We start from the raw sequence: 27,876 nt of genomic DNA, 5'->3' as shown, positions 1-27,876 counted from the left end.
TAAATAATGTTTTAGGCTACTGCATTAGAAGTCCTTGTGAGGAAGTTTATATTGTCCACATATGATATTTAAAAATTATTAGGTTTCACATTAGCATGCACCCTGAAATTGATCCTTAATTCACTGTTCCCTTTAAAATAGTATACAAATGACAATCATAAAAATGTACAACTTCTGATAAATGTATCACCCATAATGAGTACATTGTCTGCTATCCAGGAAAATATGCAGAGGGTGTAGAAGGTAGTGTGGATTTGGATGGTATGTGTGTCTTTTTCAGTGCAGATGACTTCACATGCCCTGTTAATGAGGAAAGAAAGTATGTCTCATATTAATATATTTAAGAGATCTTAAGAGCCATTTGAACATTACAGTTAAATGCATATGCTTGCTTTCCTACCTGCATTGTGAAATGCATTTTGGCTCAGGCCACGCAAGGGGATGCTGTCTTCCCGTTTCTTCAGATACTTGGCTTCTAATCCTAAATTTTCACCACTAGTCAAAGGAAGAACAGATGTAATAACCATAATGATTTTCAGTTTGCCCACCTAGAGCTTGCTTCAAGGCTCATTAATTTGACAGATTCATAGGATTTAAGTCTTCTGTTATAAATGTCTACTTCCTTTAGCAAGGAACTGATTCCACAAAAACACAAATCTCAAAAAACAGGTAGCTTTCTGATTATCCCCCAGAGTAAATATCAAAGCGAAGGGTTGTCGTCAAATTCTAGAAATACATCAGCAAGATTCAGGAAGGATGGCACACACTGAGGTCTGGTGCAATATCATGGATTAGTGGCAGATAGTAGTGCACAAAATTAATCAAGGTTGGAAAGACACCAGGTTCCATTTCTATACTACTGAGCTAGGTCTAAGCTAATGACACCAGGTTGGAGCCTACTGATTCATTGTACTAAGGGAAGGAGCCCTTCCACTGCACCTTCTAGTGTCCGTCAGTGTAACAAACCCCCATTAGCCCATCCACCGGTCCCATCATATGCCCTGCTTCCACTAGCAAAGCTCTTAGCACGCATCAGGCCTATAAGCGCCAGGACGCCAAGCATAACTACGGAACCGATAAGAATTTGATTTTACATCCATAACTTCACCCCCCCCAAAAAAAAAAACTTCACCCAAATAACATGTTGTTCTGCAAATTTTGGATTAGGGCTGCATTTTCCCTGTGAAGCTTGCATCAATTCCTTCTATAATAGAAAATTGGTCTAGAATACATTTTTTCCATTGTGTTACTTAAGAGACCATGAAGACAATACTGCTCACGTCCACCCAAGTAAAACACCTCTGGAAATCCACTTTATATAGACCACTATAATACTGGAATCTGAATGTGTGCATGTCAAGGAGTCTTTGGGTTTATTTCTCCCACAAGCAGCAACCCTTGAATCTCTCTCAATACACCCCCAAACAGTAACTTCTTGAGTTGTAGCACAAACCTCCTGTGAGCAACATGGAATATAGAACAATGAGTACAAAAATCTCAGTATGTGCACAGAGGTACTAATTCTCTGACTATAATCACTTCCCTACACAAGGAATCTAATCAAGAAGATTGAGCATAGCCATGAATAAATTATTAAATTGTCTGTCTTGTTTACAAAGTTCCAAGAATGAGAGTAGATCATTCATTAAACACTGTAAAAACACTGCTGCTACCATTAATTGAATTTTTTTTTCAAATACAAAGTAATCAAGCCGTTAAACAATAGAAGTGATTGATAAATACACTTTTACAGATAAAAGTGAGGTCAGACATCATGAGTGTACACTAGCAACTTAACATCCAATTTTAAACCAATAAGTATAGTGAAACTTACTTAAAAGCAGCCAAGAGCAATAATCCATAAGTTTAACTACAATACTCACTTTTCTTTATTTGTTATATGAGTCATCACAACAGAAAGTCCAGGCTGCGCTTCTGAACATTGGTTGGTTTCTGAAAGCGGCATATTGAAATGAACCTGTTGTGACAGTGTAAATTTCACATGTTATTTTGGAAGTATGCTTTGGTTTATATATTAACCAATGCAGAAGAGATTTATCTTAACTACATTGCTAACAAAATGGTGCCTTGAAGGCAGAGTGGACTAATTTAAATAGTTTAAAACAAACAGAGAACAAACCAATTTAAATTAAGTTTCAAACTTGTACTTCACATACCTGCTGAACTAGAGCATGGTAATTGCTTGATGCCATCATTAAAATTTTATCTACTGAACAGAAGCTGCATGCAGTGGATTCATTATCCCATATAATGTTGGAATGCCCCCAATATAATTCCGATCACAATTACCCCTATCTTACTCAAATTACCTGTCACCGTAGCAGAAGATAAAACACTCCCCTTTCTGCTGGCAGATAGTGACCCAAGAACAACATTAGCGGTATCTATCCACCATATTTTCCTTAAAGAAATAAAGGCTCCCCTTTCACTGCTCAAGATCTTTTGGTCAAGGGAGCTTGAAAGAATCAAACATTTGCTCATGCAGCCTTACTTTTTGCATGGAAATATTTTATTTATATGTAAGGACTGAATACCGTGTTTCCTTCTGCTCACTTACCCTGAATTACACCTATTGTATGCAACATGCATCCTGGCTATGCAGACTATTGAGGGTGCAGCAACCCTACAATTAATTAGAAGACTCAAAAGAATGTAAAGGTAGGCAAAAAAAGTTTAGATGCTCACCTTTGCTCCGGAGGCTTGCTGACTGGCACTTTTGACAGGTGCTGTATCTGGGAAGCTTTGAAAAGCTAGCAATGGGGAAACAGGATAGCCGAGTCCTGAGTTCAGAAAAGGGATTCTGCTGTCAATCTGTAGAACACAAAGAAACTCATCAAGTCAAACCAGTGACAGCACAAAAGCAATTCCCAAGATGTATTTATGCCTTTTTGGCCTCTAAACCCAAGCACACTGGAAAATGATCAACAGGTATTTATCATGTATATAGCACTTAAATAAGGAATGTAGCCCTGTTACCGAGAGGGCTCTTTCCGCTCCAAGGTAAAAGGGGCATCTTGAAGCTTGGGTTTTCCCGCCCTTTGCTCGGGGAGGCAGGACTAAAATTCTCATTTCCTGTCTACTGGGCAGGAAAGCCTCCAACTTCCAGTTTTCCAGAAGCTGGATGCTAGAGACAGGAAGAACACTAGAGAAAAAACATTGATAACCACAACCCAACAAGGTATGGAACATTTCAAACATTGAACACCATAGCCACACATAAAGGAACAAACATAGTGTAGTATGGAAGCAGATTATGGGACCAGGGCCTAGAATTTGCCCTACTGAATTGGGACAAGTAGTGCATGCAAGCCACTTGTCCTCTTTGTAAAATGGTCAGTGACATGAGTTTTGTGACCTAGACTCTTAACGTGACCAGAGGGGAAAATCTTTGAATTTAAGTATAGGTGATTTAGCCCAGGTTATATAAAACCTGCCCCATAAAAAGGGTGGGGCAAGATGCCCCTTTTACCTCGGAGCCGAAAGAGCCCTCTCGGTGAGTAACAGGGCTATATTCCCGCTCCAGGCAAAAGGGGCATCTTGAAGCCTGGGATGTCGAAGAGCTTAGGTATTTTCCCGGGTGGGATTTAGTTTTCCCCTTCCTCTATCACGTGCTGCAGGACTCTTCTCCCAAAAGCCGCATCTGCGGAGGCATAGCTATTGATGCGGTAGTGACGAATGAAAGTGGAAATTGACGACCAGGTGGCCGCCCTGCAAATTTCGTCTACTGAAGTGTGCCTGTTGACTGCCGCTGTAGTGGCTGCACTTCGGACTGAGTGCGCTGTGAGGCCCTTTGGCACTGGGAGAGTACTATTCCGATATGCCTCGGAGATGCAGCGTTTAAGTGCTCGACTCAGAGAAGGACTGGATAGGCGATGACCTCTATTTGGGGCCGAAACGGAAATAAAGATGGATTCTGAGGACCTGAAAGCTGCCGTTCTGTTGATGTAGATCCTGATGGCCCTGCGGACGTCTAGTGTGTGCCATTCCCTTTCTTTCGCATTGTTAGGGTTGGGGCAAAAGGAAGGTAGGTATATTTCCTGCGTTCTATGGAAGGTGGAATTGACTTTAGGAACGAAGGAAGGATCGAGGTGAAGAACCACTTTATCTTTTTGGAAAAGACATAACTCCTTTCTGATTGATAGGGCTCCAAGCTCGGAAACTCTCCTTGCCAAGGTGACCGTGATGAGAAATATGGTCTTCATACCCAGGAGCTGGAGAGGAACTTCTCTTACGGGTTCGAAAGGCTGTTTAGTCAGAGCCCGGAGAACTAGGTTAAGGCTCCAGGTCGGAAACCTATGCACTGGAGCAGGGTGTGTCTGGGACACTCCTTTGAGGAGTGTCTGGGACACTCCTAATCTGTGGATGGGTTGCTAGAGGGTAGCCGTCTAGAGAGGGAACCACTGTCACAACAGCTGAGACTTGTTTTCGCAGGGTACTAGTCTTGAGGTCCTGTTTCACTCCATCTTGTAGAAAGGCTAGTAGAGATGGTAGGTCCACATGTAACGGGTCTTTCGATTTTCTTCGGCACCATCTGACAAAAGTCTTCCAGGTGTAGTCATAGACCCTGCATGTGGAAGGCCGTCTGGCTTCAATGATGGTAGCAATGACTTCATCGCTCAACCCTAGATGAGATAGCCTTAACCTCTCAATGTCCACACGTTGAGCTTGAACCAAGCAGGGTTGGGATGAGTGATGGGTCCCTGCTGGAGTAGGTTTGGAAGCGATGGTAGACGCCAGGGTCTCCGTACTGACATAGCCCTTAGGTCCACATACCAAGGGCGACGTGGCCAATCTGGGGCAATGAGGACCACTAGGGCCTTCTCCATCTGAATCTTCCTGATCACTCTTGGAAGGATGGGGAGAGGAGGGAAAGCATACAGTATCCCGGATGGCCAGCGGGCTTGGCCAGCGGGCTAACAGGGCATCCACTTGTTCCGCATCTGGATGGAAGAACCGAGAAAAGAATCTGGGGAGTTGGTGGTTCTGGCCCGATGCAAAGAGGGCCGCTTGAAGCAGCCCCGCTTGCTGATCGATCATCTGGAAGACCTGTTGACATAGGGACCATTCCCCTTCGTCTAGAGTCCGCCGGCTCAGCCAGTCGGCTTGTATGTTCTGTACTCCTTGAATGTGTTCCGCTTGGATGTGGAGGAGGTTCTTCTCTGCCCATCTGAGAATACTTTCGGCCTCTAGGTGGAGGGAGGTTGACTTGGACTCGCCCTGCTTGTTGATGTAGGCCTTTGATGAAATGTTGTCCATCCGAATGAGAATGTTTTTGGCATGGACGTGATGGTGGAAGTGGAGCAACGCCAGGCATACTGCTCTTAATTCGAGGAGATTTATGTGAGACTTTGCCTCTTCCTGCGTCCAGGTGCCCTGGATCATCTCTTTCCCTAGGGTTGCCCCCCAGCCCTGGAGGGATGCATCTGTGAATAGCTGCCTGGGTTCTGGTAGTATGAACAGCTTGCCCCTTCGGAGATTGGCTGGTCAGCTCCACCATTTGAGACTTGTCCTGGTCAATTGGTTCAATGGAACGACCTTGTTGATTTTTCTGGTGATGAGAAGCTGGTAGGGTCTCAGCATCATTGAAGGGGACAAGCGTGGAAGCGAGCCCAGGGAACTGCTGGAGTGTAGGATATCATCAAACCCTGCAGGCTGGCGAGAGTAAGAAGACGTGCTGATGTGGCCTTGGACAGCTAACTGGCAAGGGTGGAGATCTTGGAGACCTTGTCCTCTGGGAGGAAGATGGTGTCTGCAGCCGTGTTGATGACGCCGCCTAGGTGAAGTATGGTCTGTGATGGTTGTAGAAGACTCTTGTCGTAGTTCACCAGGTATCCGTGGTCTTCTAAGGTCTGGAGTACCCTTTTAGTGTGCGATAGTGATTGTTGAAGTGAAGGGGCACAGACCAGCAGGTCGTCTAGATACGGATGGATTTGTATCCCCTCTTGATGTAGTTACGCTATGAGGGTCACCAGAACTTTGGTGAACACTCGGGGAACGGATCCCAAGCCGAAAGGGAGGGCCTTGAACTGCAGGTGAATTCCGTCGTATGCGAACCTGAGGTACCATCGGTGCAAATTGTGGATTGGGACATGGAGGTATGCCTCCATTAGATCGATAGATGTCATGAAGGCACCATGTTTTAGAGCCTCTATTATGGAGTGCAGGGTCTCCATCCTGAAGTGTTTGGTGGGCACATACCTATTTAGGAATTTCAGGTCTAGTATGGCCCTCCAGTCTCCATTCTTCTTCGGGACCGTGAAGAATGTTGAGTACACTCCAGTTTGCCGTTCTTGAGTGGGTACTCTTTCCACTGCACCAATATCTAACAGATGGTCTATGGCAGCCAAGGTCCGAAGATGCTTTGTGTCTGAGTGGGATCTTGGGGAATGGAAGAAGCGGTCCGGGGGTGTGCTTCGAAATTCGATTTTGTAGCCGGCTTGAATCAATTGCAGCACCCAGGCATATGTCTGGGAGGCCGCCCACTGTGGGTAGAAGTGTTGAAGTCTTCCGCCCACAGGGACAGGTTCGGAGTCACTGCTTGTTAGGTTTCTGGAACTTGCCCATCTTGTCTTCTCTGAATTGGGATTGCTGGAATGGACGGTTGTATCGCCCGTCTTCGGAATTGCTGATTATTGTTGTTGTTGGGCCATGAACATCTCTGGTCCGGTCGGAAACGATGGAGGGTGTGTGAAGAGCGAAAGGAGTGAGAAAATCCCTTCGTTTCCTTTTTAGAAGTCTTGGGCATGGTACGCTTCTTATCCTTGTTCTCAGCCAACATCTTGTCCAGGCGTTCTCCAAACAATTTGCCCTCCTGTAGAGGGCAGGACAGAGGGACTGACTTGAACTTGGTGTCGACTTGCCAGATTCTGAGCCATAGAGCTCTGCGAATTGCGGCATTTGAAGACATAGATCTGGCCGAGAAGGAAAGGGCATCCAGCGATGCATCGGCGAGGAAGGAAGAAGCCTTAATTATCCTTTCCATGCCGTCTGACACTCTCCTATCTGCCCCCATAACCAGTTGTGAGACCTTCTTTGCCCATGCAATAGAGGCCCTGGCAATTATGGCTGCTGTAGCCGTGGCCTGGATGGTGAGAGCTGGAGATTCATGGACCTTTCTAGAAAGGAACTCCATTTTCCGGTCAAACCGGTCCTTAATGGTACCTATTCCCTCCTCAGATAGGCCATCTGGAGGGAGGCTACTGGAGCATCCACCACCTATGGCCGGAGGGGACCTCATATAATTTCTTAATAGAAGTGGGAAACTTTCTGTTTTGAGTAGGTTTTTCCCACTCTGCTCTAATAAGTCTGACAAAATAGTCTGGTAAAGGGACCCTCTTGCTTTGGGGAGTGCCCTGAGGGAAGTAATCCTTGGTGCCAACAGGCCAAACCTTGGTTGTAGTGTCATCTGTCTTTGGTGGTGGCTGAGGCTGCTCAGAGAGCTCCAGGGCGACTAGAGCCTTAGACAATAGGTATGGTAGCCTTCAGGGGAGAATAGCCTAGGCTGCTCTTCCCCAGGATTAATGGTAACCTCAGTGTCAGAGTCATATTCGCCTTCCTCCCTACCGTCCCCTTCGGAGGAATAGGTGGAATCAGCTTCCCTTGCTTGCCCCTGAAGGGCCCCACCTTGTGCCTTCAAGGCAGCCTTGGTGGGCCAGGGACCAAAGGTCCTGGAGTGGCGACAGCAAGGTTCACTATCCATGGAGTGGGGTGGAGAGTTTCCCTGCCCCCTGTGGTACTGTGGGGCTGGAGGCCAGGCTGGAGGCTGGGAGTGGGCAGCTTGCATAGCCTGTCTACAGTCTAAGACCCTATCACCGCCTCCATGTCCTCAATGGAAAAAGTTCTCCCCCCCCTCCGGTGGGTTCCCGGGGACAAGTACATTACCGTCCGGGGCTGCTGCGGGCCGACTGCTCCACGCACTGGGAGGAGGAGGAGAAGTCGGATGAAGCGGCCGGCTGGACACCCGAGCTAGGCTTTGGGTCCTGCCGCCGCTTGCGGCTCCTATTTGTGGAGCCGCCGGCACCCGTATGCTTGCGCTTCGTAGTCGCCTTTCCCGCCTTTTTAGATGTGGCGGCGACCGTGCTGCCGGGCTCTTTGTGCTCCGAGAGTCCGCCTTGGCGGCTGACGGAGGAATCCTCTGGAGGCTGGGCTCCCTGGGATCGGAGAGAAGGATTGTAGTCCTTCAGAGAGAGTAAATCGTCCTCTCTGGGGACGTCTTTTGCCGCGGCCACCATTTTAGGTCGTAGCGGGCGGTAGACAGACACAGAGAGGACAGGGATTAAGAAAAAAATTTTTTTAAGGAAACCACAGATGGGAAGATAAAAGGACTACTACAAGGAACAACAAACACACAGAAGAAAGTCACAGGTAAAAGTAGAAGAACAGCTCTGCTACAGCGTGCTACTCCCCGCAAAGGCAGGAAGGAAACTGGAAGTTGGAGGCTTTCCCGCCCAGGAGACAGGAAATGAGAATTTTAGTCCTGCTTCCCCGAGCAAAGGGTGGGAAAACCCAAGCTTCAAGATGCCCCTTTTGCCTGGAGCGGGAAGTTCTGGACAATCTTTATTCAGTATGTTTGTATTTGCTTGAAACCAAGGGCCTCCCCGCACTTGTGATGAGAGTGGATCTTAGGTCATACACGTCCTACCCATCCTGACCATGTGTAGAAGATTGCTACCTGTAAGCTGGGAGAGAGAAGGCCCCAAGTCCACCTCTGTCACTGTGCACGTGGAGAGAGAATTATAAGCTAAACAGGGCCCAAGTGTCATTCAGGACATATGTACAAAAATATACATTCCTGCAGCCCAATCCTATGCCTGTTTTGTAAGAACCCAACCCAACTGGCTTTGTTGGGATTTGCTCCCGAGTAACAGGACTGTGGCCTTGTAATCACAACCAGCCATGTGTATAGACATACTAACGTTCATTAAAATGTTAGTGACGTTACCATATTGTGAGGTGAAATCCCAGTTCTTGTAGTAGCATTACTAGGAGGAGTAGATGTTCCCAACACTTCTTGCTTCTTTATCGTCTGAATTTCATTTAGCTGCTTGTTTAGCCACGTGATAACTACACAGAGAAATACCAGACAAGCATTTTGCTTTTCAGTTTCTTTTATTTCTATTTCACAGATAAACTGTAGTTTCAGTCTCCGCTTGGGAAACCATATAAGAAGAATTTATTTTCTAGTACACTGAACTACAGAGTGGCAAGCCTAATCTTATGGCTGCCATTAAGGCTTACATACAAGGGATGGATAGTGAGGAATAACACACCAGATCCTTCACTATTTGTTAGAAGTACAGCCCAAAGAACTTGCAGAGCAGAGAGAATAAAGTCACAGCAATCTATTATTATAATCACTGCAAAATTCTGATGGCGAAGTAGAGAAATAAGAATGGCATCTAATAGAGGATCAAGTTACCTAAAACCACACACAAGGAAAAAAGAATATATACAGAAAGAATAAATGAGCACAAAATGCCCAGCTTCTAAGTGAGGTAATCTCTCAGATGGTCAGCTTGATTAGAAAGGCTCAGAAGAGTCTATAACGTACCACATAACACGGGCCACTAACTTTCATACAATTACCATTTTCATTTGTTTTAAGAAGATGCTTGCTTTCTTCTAGCTTCTGTACTGTGGTTTCCAATTGTTCCTGCAGCTTGCACACCTGAAATGTTTGCACATTAATGGTCCACATTAATTTACTTACATTAAACTATTCTACTGGCAACACCAAAACTGTATTACTACTTAAAACCAAACAGGTTGTCGTAATAGACTCAAATTAAAGGTATACTCTCGTGTTGAAATCTGTCAATCTTTGCTTCCTGTAGCAGCCATTTTACACCTGAGTCCACCATGCTGTCAGAATTCCAAAGGTGCTCACAGGCTCAAAAAGGTTGGGAGCCCCTACTCTGGATCATGTACCTATTGAGAATCTAACCATAGCAGGTTGGACTCTGTGAACCTGTTCTACTTATGGCAGGGTTTCCTCTGATGCAAGGAGACCTCGGCCAAAGGAAAAACCCTGCATAAGCACTTCCTGGATATATCTGAACCTTACAGTACCTCTTGCTCTTTTTCTCGAAGAGAACTTTCTGCCTCCTGCAATTCTCTTTGCTCCTTCTGCAGTTTTCCTTCTCTTTCAGCCAAGAGTTTTTCTTGCTGAATTGTTACTGTATTTTTCAGTTTCAATTTACTCATTAAAGTTTTTACATCTCCTTGCAATTTCTTTATGATTTCATTAGCCTAAAAAACAAAATTATTTTAAAATATTAAGACCACACATAATCAAAGACTCATAATCCAGGACAAGTGCATGTTTGAACAAACCTTAAGGAGTTCAGCTGATAACGACTTCAATGTTGCTTCTAACTTTCCTATTTGAATTTGTTTCTTTTCTGTATTTTCTTCTAGGCTTGCCTTTTTTTAAAAAAAGAAAGAAAAAGACTCTATTAGAGGACCTTTTTTGGGAGGGGAGAACAAAAAGAAAAAACCACAGCCTATGTTTCAAATGGATCATATGAATACATATGAATATATGGATCACTCAATACACACTAGTTTACAGCCCCATTAGGAAATCAGAAACACTAGCAATTCAATTAAAGACGCCCTCCCCTAAAATGCCTATTCGCTACAATAATCTCTAAAGCTTAATAAAAACATATGGAATACAGTATGGTTGGACTTTTATACGCATGACCACAGTCCAGAGAACTACCTAGTTAGTTCATATTGCCCAGCCACAATGTCCTCAAAATTGCTGTGACCCACACTTCGGGTAAACTGCTTTTGAAACTTGAAAGGAACTCCAAAAGTAAATTTAATGTGAAGATACAATTCAAATAAGAAGAGTCAAGCCACCTAGGGCACAGACAAATCCTGAATCATGCCTGCCGTTGCTCCTGGTATCCTGGTCATGTTCTTTAATTAATTGTTTCCAATATTTAAACTATAATTATTGCTTTAATTCAAGCCAAGCAAATTTAGATTGAGAACCTTTTGCTCTTGAGTTGCATCCAATACTTCTTTTGTCCTAATAACTAGCTGGTCCTTGTCTTTGATCTCCTGTTCCAAAACAGCAACTCGTGTCTGCAGTTGATTAACTTGTTTCTCCTTTTCATGGCATTCTGCATCTAGAGTAGCATTCTCTCGACGCAGTGAGAGAACCTCCTGCTTTGTTCTTTGGCACTCCTATCACGTTAACAAAATAAAAAAAATGCTCTTAGCAAAAAAAAAAAAGTTATAATCATTTATGCATTGTTTTTTTAAAGTATACTATATGAAATGTTATACACTGTTTAAAACAGAATGTCTAATCCATGATACTGAATTACTGTAATTTGGAATATTAGATATATTTTCAATTGGTCATATTATGTATGACTAGAGGCCATAAGGTATAATTAACTCTGATCATATAGATAGATATAAATCTCAGTAAAAACAATTCATACATCTTCTATGCTGGACAGTTTTGCTTTAAGTTCTCTGACAGCAGAATCGCCTTTATATCTCCTTTCTGTTAAATCCTTATTGGCAATCTCCAATTCCTTCAATCTATTTTGCAGTTGCTGGACCGTCTTCTGATGCAAGCTTTCAAGTTCTTTCTTCTGTTGCTCGTACTGCTGTTGATGCTGTGCTTGCATCTGCAGTGCAAAACAATTAAGATGGGGGGAAGTACTTTAATGGATTCGTACATTTGTTAGGTTTCTACTAGATGTGTATAGCCTTTTGTTTACTCACCTGTAGAGACTTCTCCTTCTCATTAGTCAATTCCTGAGTATGTCTGTTGGTTAATGATGCTGTAGTTGAGGTCCATTCATTTCTTAACTTGTCCAATTCCCTGCTCTTTTCTGACAAGTTCTGAGAAAATAACGACTTGCATGTTAAATTCTCAAGTACATAAGATTCTCAAGTACATAAGAAATCACATTAATGATTGTGAATACAAAATTCATGCCACAATAAAGGTATTTATCAAGGAGGCTACAAGACCTAGTGCTCTTCAAAAGCATCAAAGTGCCTAGGTAGGGATATGAAGGACAGGGCAAAGCAGCTGTGATTTTTCCTGGAGGCAGGTGTAATGTTAGGAAATGGCCTATGTGGAAACATTGCTATTACCTGCTGGGTATAGCTGAGCTGCCGAGTAAGATCCTCTTCTGTCTTCCTAAGTTTTTGTTCCAGCAGTAGCTTTTCTTCCTGCAAACAAGTGATAATTCACAAGTTAGTACAAATCCAAGTTTTGGAAAATCACTAACCATGCCAATATTTTACACATTAGATACAAACATACATTCCCAATATGAAAGACACAGAAGTTGGCTTAGTTAAATTCTGTGGTCCGTTCTCTTTCCATCACTCTGAAAAAATGCACTGACATCTGGTCAATTCTAATACCATGAACAACTCAGGCAGATCTTATCACTCTCATATCTTTAAAGGGGTATATAAACCACAATATCTGTAAAAGATGCAGTGGAGAAGGCCAACACTTTAAATTTTAATTTCTCATTTAAATGAATAATCAACAATAGTCATTATGCAAAGAGAACACTATCCCAAGTGTGCAGTTCAAATCCTCATCTTACCTTGATGCATTTCAAACAGGTTGCCAAAAACTTCTTGATATCTGTATCATTTCCCGGTAAGAATTTTAGTGATAAATGAGTAAGATGTTTAAATGGGTTTGTCTCAATCACATTTAAAAAAGAAGGAGTGTGATCGGGACTAGATCCTGATGAAACCAGTTGTAGCAGAAACCTGAAGAGAATGAGATTATGAAGAAGAAAACAGAAAACAGAACCTTTATTGGCATTAACAGTAACAAAACAAACATGTAAAGCAGCTAGATATGGATCTAAAAAAGAATAAATACACAGTTCATCGGTAAATATTATAATAAACAATTAAATGAGGGTTCCCCTCCTTCTTTCTCCCTCCTTTAGGACCTTGGCCAGGAACTCGGCTACTTGAGTGGTCAAAGCTTTTGTCATCCAATAAATGGGCTATGTTTCCAGTAGCCATTGCAATAGTAAATTGATTGAATGAGATTATGAATTACGAAGAATGAATTTAGATAAGCCTGAGCAGCATATCTCCATATGGAAGTATAAGTTGATAAAGGGAAATTACTATGACTTCCAGGCGGCAACTGTATTTTTCTCATTGTAACTGCAGCTGTTAATTCAGTGCAATGGCAACGAGGCTTCCACATGGTGGAAGCCCTAGTCCCCCATGATGGCTATTTTTTAAAAAATCAACAACTGACATAGTGTTTTAACGTTACAACAACCTGTATATTGTCCTCAATTTTCATTTTTAAGTAAACCTCTACCCCTTTTTGTTGCAGAGATATAAGGTGAAAGATATCCCCCCAATGAAAAGGGAAACTTGCTTGTTTAAAAATAAAAGATGGGAATTCAAAGGTCCTGACAGACCGTAAGAGTACTCTAGCAAGCTGTCAACTACTTATTTTAAAAAACACAAACACCAAAAAAGCCCTCCAGCAGCACAAGATGGCCAATATGAGGGACTGGGGCAGCAACAATGGTGCCAATGTGGGTGCGACTGGAAAAGACCCAGAATCTCCCATCCACGCAGAAGCATGTTTATGAAAGACTGGGGAATAACCAGAAGATGCAAGAGAGCACCAGTAACCGGTGCAGAAATGACACCTCATTTCTTCTACTTTCAACCAACCAATGTGCTGAACTACCAATTGTTTAAAGCAGTGCCTGGTTCTTTTTACAGGATGATGGGACCGGAGATCCCATTCCACCCATACTTTTCAACCAAAGACCTGTTCGGAGCAACCCTTATAGTCATAACACTACTATACCTATCCCTTTTCTCCCCACAACTACTAGGAGACCCAGAAAACTTTACCCCAGCAAACCCTCTAATAACCCCCCACACATCAAGCCCGAATGATACTTCCTATTTGCCTACGCCATCCTACGCTCGATCCCAAACAAACTTGGAGGAGTACTTGCCCTAATAATATCCATTATAATCCTACTACTAATCCCACTAACACACAACTCAAAACAACGAACAAGCACATTCCGACCGCTATCACAATTAACATTTTGAACCATAATCGCCACTATCATTATCCTAACCTGAATCGGAGGACAGCCAGTCGAAGACCCCTTTATCATAGTGGGCCAACTAGCCTCCGTTTTATACTTCACAACAATCCTGCTATTAAATCCCACAATCAATAAATTAGAAAATAAATTAATAAACTGATAGCCCCATCAGCCCTTGTAGCTTAAACCACACTTAAAGCACTGACCTTGTAAGTCAAAGATTGGAGTACATTAAACCCTCGGGCACTACTCTATCCAACTCTTCTACCCCACCTCCACCGAATAGGCTCCATCCCCACACGGGGGTGGGGCCTATTTGGCCGCTTAACAACCTTATAAACCCCAGGACCCCGCGTAAATAAAACTAGCGCCCCACCTACATCAATATCAAAAAAAGACTCAACTCTTAACTCTAGTCCCCAAAACTAGTATCTTTACTTAAACTATTTTCTGAAAGCACCCCACCGAATAGGCTCCATCCCCACACGGGGGGTGGGGCCTATTTGGCCGCTTAACAACCTTATAAACCCCAGGACCCCGCGTAAATAAAACTAGCGCCCTACCTACACCAATATCAAAAAAAAGTCTCAACTCTTAACTCTAGTCCACAAAACTAGTATTTTTACTTAAACTATTTTCTGAAAGCACCCCACCGAATAGGCTCCATCCCCACACGGGGGTGGGGCCTATTTGGCCACTTAACAACCTTATAAACACCAGGACCTCCATTAATGTCCAGGGTTAGTGGGGGGTCCCCTTTACATACTATGTATAATCAACATACATTTATTTGCCCCATGAATATTGTCCCAGTACATATTATTATTAATTTTACATAATACATACTATGTATAATCGGGCATACATCTACTTACCCCATGAATATTGTCCCAGTACATCCTATCATTAATTTTACATAGTACATATTGTCAAATAAGCGAGGATTAACAAATCCATGTATTTAAGACATATTGATTCTTTACCGGACATATCACGAGAGATCATCAACCCTTGTTATTCGCACACCAGGTGCCCAGTCTCGTAGTCCATAAAACGTAGACTAACACACAGTGCCCTTTCCAAGGCCTCTGGTTCTGTGAGGTCAAGTCCATTAATCGCTGACGTATCACTCGTGCCTTTTAAGAGGCCTTTGGTTGCTAGGATTAATTACATGTCTCCTCATACTCATAGCATCCCTGTACTGTCATGCGGCTGGTATCTTTATTTTTAGGGTGGTATATCACAACCACATGTCCAGTGGTTGTCAACTAACAACTCTGCTGAACCTACGGTGCAACATGGCCCTCGATCCCACAAACCCACCCAGGGGTAAATTAATTCATGCTCGAAGGACATATAATTATTTACTAGACTAAAAACCAATGAATAAACACCACACCTATACCTACACCTATGCCTATGCCTACACCTATGCCTGTGCCCATACCCATACCCACACATACCCACACATACCCACACACACACCCGCCCCGAACACACCCACACTCACACGGCTACCTCCGGCAAACCCCCCACTAAGAATTTTTCCCTGCAATTAAAGTGCTTCTCGCCAACTTTTCCTAAAAAGCAAAAAATGCTTACTGAGCAAACAGTGAAGGTGGCATTCCAGACCTGGTATCCATAGTATGAGGAAGGGCAAAAGGGATTAAGACAACTGCACCATAATAGTGTTCTAGCTACTACATACAGATCGTAAATCAAAATGGAACAAACATCATCATGCTTTCTACTTGATACTGTTTACTTTACACCTCAAATGAAAGTGTTTTACACAATACTGGTACATTATTTCTTTGGATTATCATTTTCCTTTCTGTATTCTTCACTCACCTTGGAATATCTTTATTTTGTTCTTGTATACACTGCTGAAGAAGGTCTATAAACCTCTGAGGAAAAGCAGAAAAATCTACCAGAAGACTCTGCTGGAGTTTTAAGCTACATATACAAGGGGGGGAAATTACAAACATCTATAAAAATAATTTCGTTGACGCTACCAAACAATCTACTAGTAGTTTTTTAAGCAAAGAAGTACTGACATGACTGAGGCCTTTGAATCACCTTTCCTAATGCAATCACACAATGAACAGACATTTCAGTTTACTACTGTACCACTATTGTAATGACATCCATCTTCCATGGTGGTGTTAAGCTTATTATTTAAACACTGATAAATTAAATACTCCTTGGCAAGATAACTTTGTTGGTCCACAGTGGCTGACTACTTCTCCACTTGCTCCATTACCACAATCAGATTTAAGAACAGCTACTGCTTTGTTTTAATGATTCCTGGTGATCTGCTAAGGAAGTTGATATTACAACTTGTGCAGTGGTCAGATCATTGCTTGCTGAAAGCAAATGTTGCAATACCTCCCACTGTAAGGGCAGGGGAACATTTAGGATAGTCTGACCCAGGAGGCTGATGGATCCAATTGATGTCCAGCCTGCTCTGGGGAACTTTGAGAGCCTTGATGGTGATACTGTAGAAGCCCTGTATATGCAGGAATGCTGGCTTGCGGGTAGTTACTGACATGGCTGTTTCTTGGCCACTTTCCATTCAAAGGAGGACTCCAACCCCTTGATTTACCAGGGAAATAGGACATCTGATAAGGCTGGGAAAACAGCTAGAGCATCACTGGCAGGAAACTCATGCCAAATCAGACAGAAAGTGCTATAGAGCCCATTTGAAGACCTATGAGGTGCCAGCAATGGTGGCAAAGAAACCTTTATTTTCTGCTATCATTGCGTTAGCTGATTCTCATCCAGCAAAATTATTTAGGGTGGTTTAGGGCCTAATGTCACCTGTGTCTAATACTTTTCTTGATTCTGATTGGAATATTAGCTTTGGTGGTTTCTGACCCATTCTTTGCCATTAAACTCTCTTAACAGACCTGAACCAGTCAGTAGTTAAAGAGACTAGACCTTGTGTTAAAGGCATCAATGGCAAACTCTTGCCAGAGTTCCACGGACAGTTACAGGATCCGTATCAACAGAGTGCCTGGGGCTACTTCCTGCAAACTGGAGCCTTACTGGTCCCAGGTATTAAAATAATGTGGGAAGAAAGTGGATACTCCTTTAGGAAAAATTAATAATGTACTCCTTTTACAAGGGGTGTTTCCTTCACAGCTGAAAGCTGTGATTAGACCTCTTAAGAAGTCATACTCAAATATGAGGGATGTGAAACTCTGTCCCAATTACCTATTTCTGGGTAAAGTGATTGAGTAGGTTGTGGCAGAACTGCAGGTGTTTTTGGATAAAACATCTGCTCCAACACATTTCAATCTGGTTTGAGACCTGGAATGAGGAGTGAAACAGAACTATTGGCCTTAGCTATCTCTGGCTACAATTGGATAAGGCCGTTGATATTATTAGATCTATCACCAGTGTTTGATACTGTCGACCACAATATTTTGGTGGATTGACTATCAATGAGTGGGATAAAAGGGACAGACCTCAGTTGGTTTCATTCTCTTTTTGTTGACAGGAAACAAAGAATTTCTATAAGAGAGGCTAAGTTAAGTCCTGGCTTATGGGGTGCCACAAGGGTTCATTTTATCCCCAATGCTCTTTAACATTTGTGTTAAACCTTTGGCCAAGATCATCCTGGATCCATCCAGAGTAGGTTGTCACCAATATGCAGATGACACCCAGGTTACCAAATTATTTAAGCCTCCGAAAGCAGCTGTGAACATTTTGAGCCAGTGTCTTCAGGCCATGCTCAAGTTGCTGATGGTAAACAAACTGAAGCTTATCCAGACAAAACCAAGGAGATGCTGGTTGGGAAGGCAGGGTATTGGCTGGTATTGACTTACTGACATAGATGGAGTTAAGCTTTCCTTAGTAGATGACCTTAAGAGCTTGGTTGCATCTTGGATCCAGCCTAGGAGCACCGTTTTTCAATTACATTAAGTTTGCAAATGCCCCTTATTTAGACTCCACTGTCCTAGCCACACTGATCCACAATACCATAAGCTCTAGACAGGACTACTGTAACAAATGCTATGCTGCCTTTGAAGATGTATCAGAAGAGTCAATTAGTACGAAGACTGTCTAGGATCAGCCACTTGGAATATATAATTCTAGCACCTCATCAATAGCTCTGGTCACTTATTTGCTTCTGGACTCAATTCACAGTTTGGTTATTACCTAGTAGGATCATCATACATATCAAACCTGGTATACTCCTGTGTGACAAATGCGTTCTTCAGACAGCCTTCTCCTCCTGGTACCTTCTCACAGGGTTGTCTATTTGACATTAGTCACATTACAACATTTTTCTGCACCATGCCCAATCCTTTGGAAAAGTTTACCAGAAAAATGGAGGACACCTTCACCTTCTGGATTCAGGAAGGCATGTAGAAGTTTTATCTCGTTTGGCAGTGGATAAGTTGTTTTGCAGATCTAGCTGTTTTTATCTTGCATGTTTTACCTTGCTGTTGGGTTGTTTTATTTTTTTATGAATTTGCAAAATGTTTTAGCTGCCTTGAATCTAAGGAGATAAGGTGGGGAAAGTTTTTAAATTAGAATTCTCCCAACCCATCTGCCCAGAATGTGATTTTAGTAGGGGTCACAAATTCTTCTTCTAATACCAATGTTAGATAATACTTGCATTCTGCAAGCACAGTACACACTTGAGGGTCTGCAGGCTTGCCTTTGGAACAGATGGTTGCCACACAGAAGGTAGAATAAACTTCTGAGTTCAAAAGGTTGAACTATTTTGACTTATCCATACAGCCAGGCCTGTTAAAAATTTATCTATACTTTGAGCATATCTTTTATATGAAACATTTCCTAATCTGCACATTTAATATGAAAGCTTACCTTTGAAAATCTTCCTCAGAAATGACAAGATTATATAGGAAAAAGGGATCACTATCCTCAGTTAGTCGAACAACCAAATCCTAAAAGACAAAGTTCAATTTTTTTGAACTATGAAACTAGCTAAAGCAAGATATTCCCTATAAATCAATGCATCGAGTAACAGCCTACTAAACATTTAGTAGAAGTGGTGAAAACTTCTATGTAATATATACTCAGCTGCATCATGACATTAAAATAACAAATGTTAAATCTGAGGGCATTGCTCTTTCCTAATGTTCTAGAGGAGGCACTAATGATGTAGAGTCCATCAAAAATACGGTAATCCTTAGGGATTGTCTATAACAAGGGTGGGGAACCTTTTTTCCGCCAAGGGCCATTTGGATATTTATAACATCATTCGTGGGCCATACAAAATTATCAGCCGACAAAGCCCCATGCAGGCAGCTGTCCCAGATGACCCCCCCAGCGCGGGCAAGCAGGCAGGCATCCAACCAGTGGTGCACTCGCCCACCTGGTGGCACAGGATGGTCTGTTGCACCAGCTGGGCACAGCCATCCAGCTGCACGCAGGAGTTGCTCCTGCTCCGCATGGTCGGGGCTGGATCCTACAGCCAGCTCCTGCTACCTCTGCCTGCAGGGATGAAATGAGGACACACTAAGACCTCCCCCCCGCCTGTGCATTCTGGCCCTGCCTCCTTTAACCCCTCCATTGTCGCCACTTCCGCACCCAGCCCTCTTGTAGTACAGATGGAATACATTTCTCCATGGCCCAGGTGGGAAAGAGTTAACACAGTTTCTTGGGCAGTCCTAGCAGCTCCGTAGCTAACGATTCTTCTGCAAGGAGGAAAAAAGGTTCCTTTTCTCGGCAAAACAAAATCACATCTGCCTTGAATAGAGGCTATTCCTATCCACAGGTGGGAACGGATCACCAGGCTTAGATCCTTCTGAGCTAGAGAACTGCCAGGACCCACAAAGGGCCAGACCAAATGATTTTGCGGGCCTTAAACGGCCCCCAGGCCTGACGCTCCCCACCCTTGGTCTATAACCAGGAAATCTGTAGGTTGGGCTGCAGTTTTCTGAGGGTAAGAAGAAAGTCTTCCCTAGAAGTCTGTTGCCTGCAACAAGACTGTTGTTTGGCGAGACATGTTAGTGGAGGTAGCAGCCCCATCAGTGATGTGGTGGTAGCAGCCACATCAATGAGTCTACTTGCAGAAGTAACCAGGATCACTTTCTGATGCAACTGCAGGAACCCTGTACAGTAGAAATTAGATATGATGAGTGAGGAACAAGCCTTATGAGATACAAACCTTTCTATGTATGGGATTCGAAGTTGACTGGAGCTCAATACTCACACGAACGTTTATTTGCCTGCAAAACAAACAGAAAACTGTACCCTTGCCAAATCAGTATCAGCAATGTATTCTACATAATACTCTATATTTCAGCAAAGATTTACAGGATCAACTTTTTACAGGAAGAATTAAGCTAAGAAAAGTCTACTACTGAAAGCAGAAGCCTAGACATCGAAATTATTTAAATTAAGGTGAATTGTTCTCTCAGCATTATGTTGTAAATCTAATTGTTCAGATGTAGAGTAGCACAAAATAAGTTTAGGTAATAGATACATTTCTATGTGCTGTGGCTCATAATTCATACATGCCACTTTTAAAAATTACTTTGAAATTGCAACCCTGTGTACTTCATTCATGCAACTATCAATATATAACACTAATCTTAAAAACCAGTCCATAGATATTGGAATAGATTAAAACTAAACCTCTTGCAAATAGAAGGTATTCCAATACATTTGTTATTTCCACTACTTTATTGTACTTTATCTTACCAATGTGAGGGAGGCTAGAATCTCTGACTATCATAAGTTATAACTACCCAAGAGGTTCAAGTTCCTGACACAGAGAATCACAACTGTTTTATGATACCAGGAGTCTTTTTTCTCAACTCCTTTCTCTTTCTCCGCCCCTTCTGTAATTTTCTGTGTAATAATGAGGAAAATTATTTTCTTTCCACTGCATCTGAGGAAGTGAGATCTGAATAATGAAATACTGGAATAAATGTGCCACTGGACTCGTTCTGCTACAACAGACTAACATGGTTACCGCTCTGGAACGTCCAGTAACACAAAAGAGTAGGATCTATAACAGGGGTGGGGAACCTTTTTCCTGCCAAGGACCATTTGCACATTTATAACATCTTTCAGGGGCCACACCAGGTGTAGATCTCCCGGTGGGGGGGGGGAGAGGCTAGGGTTGCCAGGTCTCCAGCCACCACGTGGAGGTTGGCAACCCCAGGGGAGGCCAGCCAGAGAAGGCCTGCAGGGTGCCCCCCTCCCCCCTCCTAGGTGGGAGAGCAGCCAGCGGTGGGCCCCAGAAAATGAGGCGCCAGGGGGGCGCAACCCACAGTCAATTGGCAAGGGAGGAAGGAAAACAGAGAAAGAGGAAAAGGGAGGGAGGGAGAAAGAAATGGAGAGAGGGGGAGAAAGAAAGAAAAGGACGGAAGGAAGGGGAAAAAAGGACGGAGGTAGACAAAGAAAGAGACAGAAAAAGAGGGAGGAAGAGAGGGAGAGAAAGGAGAAAGAGTGACAGAAAAAGAGGAAGAGAGAAAAGCCTCCCCCCCACACACACACACCCGCGCATGCCGGCCTGCGCGACCGGGCCCCAGCCACCCCACCTCCCCCGCCCACACACACACACCGGGCGGCGCACAGAGCACCAAGCAACTGGGCCCCAGTCTCCATGCACCCCCCCAGAGTCCATAAAAGCCCCCCCCCCAGCCAAATCGGCTCCCGCATGCATGCTCTGCCGCCGGCCTCTTCCCCCCGCCCACTGCTCAACAGTCAACAGGCAGCCAGAGGGGCTTACAATGTGCCGCAGCGTTCCTGCACGCCACAGCTGTAGGGGGCAGCCTTGGGGGAAGCGTCCCTCCCCCTCCCCTCTCGCCGACCAACAACCAACAGTCGGTGAGAGGAGGTCCAAAGGGCGCTACAAGGGAGCTGTAAGCCGTGCCCCCAGGAACACCCTCGGGGAGGGCCACCCTGCGCCCCGCCTCCGCGACAGGGTTCCCGGAGCTCCCGAGGGCCACAAAAAATGTCCTCGGGGGCCGCACACGGCCCCCGGGCCTGAGGTTCCCCACCCCTGATCTATAATATCTGCAAATTTCCAATTTGGGCTGCAGCAGCCCATGCCAGATCCTACGCCATAACCTAGGGCCCCCCTGCCTTGCAGAATAGGAGTCGGCAGGAGGAAGAAGAGGAATATCTGTTGCACTTAGACTGCTTGGATTTCTTCAGATCCAGTAAGTTATTTAGGATATTAATGAATAACAAGGTTTAACAATTTGTTGTACAAACTAATGAAACACAGAACAACCCTCTAGCAGGATCTGACTATCTCACAGTTGTTATTTCCAGTTTGTTCTATTGTCACTCTAATACCCAGTTTTTAATTCTAATGCACTTTTAAATGACTACCATTTCCATAATTCTGAAAAAAATCTAAAGTGTTGTTTGCATTTTATTTCTCCTAAGCAAGTTACTCATTAAACTGAACAATTTCTAAAAGCCTGCAAAAAACAGACTACTTGCTCTCTACAAATTCCTACAACAGGTGTAGTGGCACTTACTTCTAAGTGAATATTCATGATTCAAGTCTAACCCATGTAATAGCACTTTACTATATATCAGATTATGCTATAAGGTAGTGGTTTCCAAGCTTTTCAAGTAAGGATACCCTTTTTGACACAATTTTTTTGTGGACCCCCTATGATAGTAATTATACTATTAGTATCTGTAGATTGAGAAAATAATGACAAAAAGATCAAAATAACAGAGCACCTATGGACCGACCCTTTTAAATAATTTGGCAGGCCCCGGGGTCGCTGGACTCGTTTGGTAACCATTACTAGAAGATGATTTAAACACAAATAATAATGGATTATATCAGGGGTGGGGAACCGCTGGCTCGTGAGCTCATTTTATCCAGCCCCCGGCCGTCCTGCCAAGGCCGGGAGCTCCATGGAGCTAGCTGTCGCTAGCCAGGGCCTCCTCTCAGCACTTCGGGCTTTGCTGGGAGGCAGGAGTGCATGCCGGCCCCAAACCTTCCTCCCCTTCCCAGCTTGCCTGTGTCTGTGTGGCGGGGTGATCCCCCAGCTGCACCCCCGCACCGCAGACTAACGCTGCTGGGGTGGCCAAGACTCGTGACGCCGGGGCCTTGCTGGCCTGCGCGCTGGCCACGCCACCGGCTCGGTGGTCCCCTGTACAGCCCTCCCCCTGCTCGACCCCCCCAGCCGCACCCCCGCACCGCAGCCTAATGCTGAGGGGGCGGCCGAGACTCATGCCCCCCGTTCCGCTGGAAGATCTACGCCTGGTATGGCCCCCGAATGATGTTATAAATATGCAAATAGCCCTTGGCAGGAAAAAGGTTCCTCACCCCTGGATTATATGGTAATGTACCATGCAGAAGCATTACTCATCAGAAAAGATGCAGTTTATTTTAGTATTGTTCCTAAAAATATAGCCTCCAACATCTGTCAGCTGAAAATTGGCACATTTGGTTTACATTCAATAACACAGCAGTATTCACAATATGTTAAGAGAACAAAGAGAAAGAACAAGCCTTGTCTGCCTAATCATATGACAACTATATCTAAGCCTATCACACAAAGTAAAAAGTGCTTCACTACTTCTGCACATATCACAACTTTCATGTCTTTACAGACTATGATCTAAATTTTGAAATATTACTGTCAAAATATACCTTGCCTTATCACCTGCACAACATTTTAGATATGATAATGCCCAAATATACATCTGCATTTGCCAATTGCTATGGCTTTTGGAGCTTGCGATACAGTTTTCCAGTATGTATAATTTTTGGACAAGTTATTCAAACTGGTAGTAAAGTACCGTAATCCCACATACACATTCACACCTTTAAACTCTTAGTTATACAACAGTTATAATTAATGCAAAATAACTGACTGGTTTACTAATACTGATTAGAACGCCTACCTCATTCATAAGCAGGTATTTGAAAGGATGAAATAAAGGTCACTCTTTCCTTATCTTTTATTCACCCTGACTATGTAATGGATAGCCCTGACCTGGATGGCCCAGGCTAGCCTGATCTCATCAGATCTCAGAAGCTAAGCAGGGTCAGCCCTGGTTAGTATTTGGACGGGAGACCACCAAGGAATACCAGGGTTGCTGTGCAGAGGAAGGCACTGGCAAACCACCTCTGTTAGTCTCTTGCCATGAAAACCCCAAAAAGGGGTCGCCATAAGTCGGCTGCGACTTGACGGCACTTTACACACACACATGTAATGGATGAGGAGAAAGGGGTAAAAAAGTGGAACTCAGTAGTACTGCCCTTGCAACCCCAAATGAATCACCACCTGGTCCCATATCTCTTAAGCCACAAGGAATGGTAGTTTATCTCTGCTCAAGACAAGGTTGAGTGCGGCGCCGACATTCATTGGAGAGGGTACCCAGTTAAAATGGAGGCTCATGGATCCTACTGGATTTTTGAACACTCTGGGGCATTTTAGGATTCCAAATGTGTGTTCTGTTGAGGCTGCAGTGGAAGCTTGGAATGTGAAGTTCCTTGAAGCTATCAACAAGGTTGCCCCTCATCAACTTCTCCCACCCTTGGGACGGAACCCTGTCCCCTGATTTACCACAGAGCTGTGTGACCTGTAGAGAGCCGGGAGACATCTAGAACAACACTGGCAGAAAACTCATACTGAATCTGACAGAGAGTGCTATACAGCCCATTGAAAGACCTCTGAAGTAGTAGTGACAGCATTAAAGATATGTTATTTCTCTACCACCATTGCATCAGCTAGTTCACAACCATCCCAATTGTTTAATGTAGCTCAGCATCTGCTCACTCTTAAATCTCAGCCTCTATTGTCTCAGGAACAGACAACTAATCGTGTAGTCTTGCAAAGTTTTTTTTGCTCATAAAATAGTACAAATACACTCTGATCTGGATGCCAGTTGTAACACAGGTTAGTCAAAAAAAATGCCCAGTATATCTCCTGGTCTATTTATGGATCATTTTGACCCAGTTTCTACAGTGGATGTTGACAGGATCCTAGGTTCTGTGAAGGCCACAACTTGTGCTCTGGACTTTTGCCCATCCTGCCTGCAAAACTCATGTAACGACGATGTCTACATGCCCTTAGTGCCAACTATAAATCAGTCACTAACACAGGGTATCATCCCTCAGCCACACAAAGAGGCAGTCCATTACTTTAAAAACTATCCCTACAGAAAAACAATGTGGACAATTATTATCCAGTCTCTAATCTTCCGTTTGCAGGCAAAGTGATTGAAAGAACAGGAATGGAACAAACTCCAGGTCTTCTTGGACAACTCATCTGTTCTACTAGACTACTGAAATTACACTATACATAGGTTTCCCCTTAAAATCAACTTGGGGATTCCAGTTGGTGCAGAATGCTGCAGGACAGTTATTATCAGGAGCTAGGAGGATCTTGCATATTCCTCCCATTCTGGAGTCACTCCATTCAGTTATGGGATTCAACTCAACGTATTGTTATCACATACAAAGCCTTTCACGGCCTCAGTCCCTCATACGTACAGGACCGCTTCTCCCTCTATGCTCTGCTATAACAGCTTCACTCATCTGAGCAGGGCCTTCTGTAGGTGCCTCCCTGCCAATGAGTAAAAACTGCATGGACACGTGAAATGCTATGCTTGATGCAAAACTGAATTATTCAGGAGGGCTTTTTTACACAAGTTATATGGCCATAGCATAACAAAATGGTTCAGAAAGATGCTTTGGTAAAGGAATAGGGACCACAGACGACACTATATAGTATGTACTGTCTGTTGCTGTATGTATGATTCTACTATATAATTTCTGCATTATTTAACCTGTCATGTTAATGCTTATGCTTTATTTCAGCTGTTTTCCAATTTCTGCTTGGTTTCAGATTTCTGCTATTCATTATTTATTGGATGTCCCATCCAATTGATTTTATTGACTTGTAATTTGTTTCAGTGAGAACAGTAAATTATAAATAACATAGGGGGAAAAAAGAAAAAATATTTTTTCTGCTTTTAAACTCCTTTGCAAATATTGGGGAAGAAAGAAAACAATTGTTTTAAGTGAACTAAACAAAACATGCCACCATCTTAAACTTTACAATGCAATCTCTGCAGTTACTCCAGTCTGAGTTTAGATGGAAATAATTCTAAGTACGACTACACTGTGTGTGTAAAGTGCCTTCAAGTTGCAGCCGACTTATGGCGACCCCTTTTTTGGGGTTTTCATGGCAAGAGACAAACAGAGGTGGTTTGCCAGTGCCTTCCTCTGCACAGCAACCCTGGTATTCCTTGGTGGTCTCCCGTCCAAATACTAACCAGGGCTGACCCTGCTTAGCTTCTGAGATCTGATGAGATCAGGCTAGCCTGGGCCATCCAGGTCAGGGCTATCCATTACATAGTCAGGGTGAATAAAAGATAAGGAAAGAGTGACCTTTATTTCATCCTTTCAAATACCTGCTTATGAATGAGGTAGGCGTTCTAATCAGTATTAGTAAACCAGTCAGTTATTTTGCATTAATTATACCTGTTGTATAACTAAGAGTTTAAAGGTGTGAATGTGTATGTGGGATTACGGTACTTTACTACCAGTTTGATTAACTTTTCCAGTATGTATAATTTTTGGACAACTGTACAGCAAGCTCCAAAAGCCATAGCAATTGGCAAACGCAGATGTATATGTGAGCATTATCATATCTAAAATGTTGTGCAGGTGATAAGGCAAGGTATATTTTGACGGTAAAGAAAATACCAAGACCACGGTCGCACAGCCCGGATAACCCACAAGAACCAATGAACTCAGACCGTGAAAGCCTTCGACAATATATCTTGAGACTTGTATAAAAAGAAACATATAGTATATGGTGATCAAAAATCCAGTAGCACCTTAAAGACTAACAAAAATATTTTCTGGTAGGGTATGAGCTTTCGTGAGCCACAGCTCACTTCTTCAGATACAGCTAGAATGTGAATCCATCGGTCTTTAAGTAGAGGAACAGTATGTAAATGTGAACAGCAGGCGTGATGGGATGAGGTGTGGTGTGCAGAAGAGTCTGTGATGTCCAGGGGAGAGATGGGTGTGGAGAAATCAGCATTGGCAACGAGCCGTGAATGCAAGGCCTTTATTCAGCCCAGGTAAATGCATTAAATGTATATGGTGAGTTTTCAAACAGGGAGATATTCAATATAATCCAAGGATAGAGAATGATGTTTATAGAAAACTATCGCAAAGGGGATTACTAAGAATACAAATGGACAGAGGAGGATGGAGGGGAAGTCAACTTTTCTTTTTTACATATTTTTTTTTCTCTTGGTAACGATTATATCTGTAATTTACTGAAAATTGATGTGGTATTATTAAAAAGAATAAAAACTTTTCCAAAAAAGAAAAAAAAAACAATTGAAAAGAAAAAAAAAAGCAGGCAGGGGGAACAGGAGAGACGTGACTGAAAACAGGCCGGCAGCGGTGGCCACATTTTACACCCCCGCCGATTTCTAGGTGGCCGCTGGAGCCGGAGCGCGGGTCGGGTCGCGGGAGGCGGCCTTCCCTCCACCTCCAAGCCGGCTGCGGGCCGGACGAGGAACGGCCAACCGTCCACCTCTCGGCCTGACAGACCCACACCTCCAGCGAGGCACGCTTGTCAGGCTGGGCAGCCCCCGCGAGGGAAGGAGCGGCTGGTGGGCCGCCATCCCCGGAGCCCACAAGGCCCCCGCGGGACCCCTCCTCCCGCCGACGCGGCCCCTTACCTCTCCTCGCAACCCTGGCCCTTCACCCGCACCGGCACCGAGCGGCTGAAGAGGCTCTCCGACGCCATCTTGCGCTTTGAGTTTGGCG

The 27,876-nt window shown here is 43.7% G+C and overlaps 1 protein-coding gene across 1 annotated transcript; it reads right to left on the bottom strand.

The window, feature by feature from the left end:
• Positions 1 to 123: 123 nt before the first annotated feature.
• Positions 124 to 27,874, bottom strand: SASS6 (SAS-6 centriolar assembly protein). The gene is made up of 17 exons (XM_056845497.1): positions 27,789 to 27,874; positions 20,263 to 20,323; positions 18,957 to 19,036; positions 15,969 to 16,073; positions 12,615 to 12,786; positions 12,148 to 12,225; positions 11,770 to 11,889; positions 11,481 to 11,672; positions 11,023 to 11,217; positions 10,354 to 10,443; positions 10,090 to 10,269; positions 9,607 to 9,688; positions 8,963 to 9,084; positions 2,707 to 2,832; positions 1,884 to 1,978; positions 401 to 495; positions 124 to 300 (listed from the first exon to the last, which is right to left on the bottom strand). The coding sequence occupies exons 1-17, from the start codon at positions 27,854 to 27,856 to the stop codon at positions 212 to 214; spliced, it is 1,950 nt and encodes a 649-aa protein (XP_056701475.1). The 5' UTR covers positions 27,857 to 27,874; the 3' UTR covers positions 124 to 211.
• Between the last annotated feature and the right edge of the window lie 2 nt (positions 27,875 to 27,876).

Source organism: Euleptes europaea, chromosome 2 (genome assembly GCF_029931775.1).
Source record: "Euleptes europaea isolate rEulEur1 chromosome 2, rEulEur1.hap1, whole genome shotgun sequence".
In the NCBI taxonomy this organism is placed as follows: Eukaryota; Metazoa; Chordata; class Lepidosauria; order Squamata; family Sphaerodactylidae; genus Euleptes; species Euleptes europaea.
Note: the sequence above shows the minus strand (reverse complement) of the source record. Positions and strands in the feature narration are given on the sequence as shown.

Coding starts and splice junctions, on each gene's coding strand:
- SASS6 (XM_056845497.1), bottom strand. CDS start 27,856: ATGGCGTCGGAGAGCCTCTTCAGCCGCTCGGTGCCGGTGCGGGTGAAG. Junction 19,037..20,262: donor CGAATCCCATACATAGAAAG/GTTTGTATCTCA, acceptor TTTGTCTTTTAG/GATTTGGTTGTTCGACTAAC. Junction 9,085..9,606: donor TCTTAAAACAAATGAAAATG/GTAATTGTATGA, acceptor TTCTCTGTGTAG/TTATCACGTGGCTAAACAAG.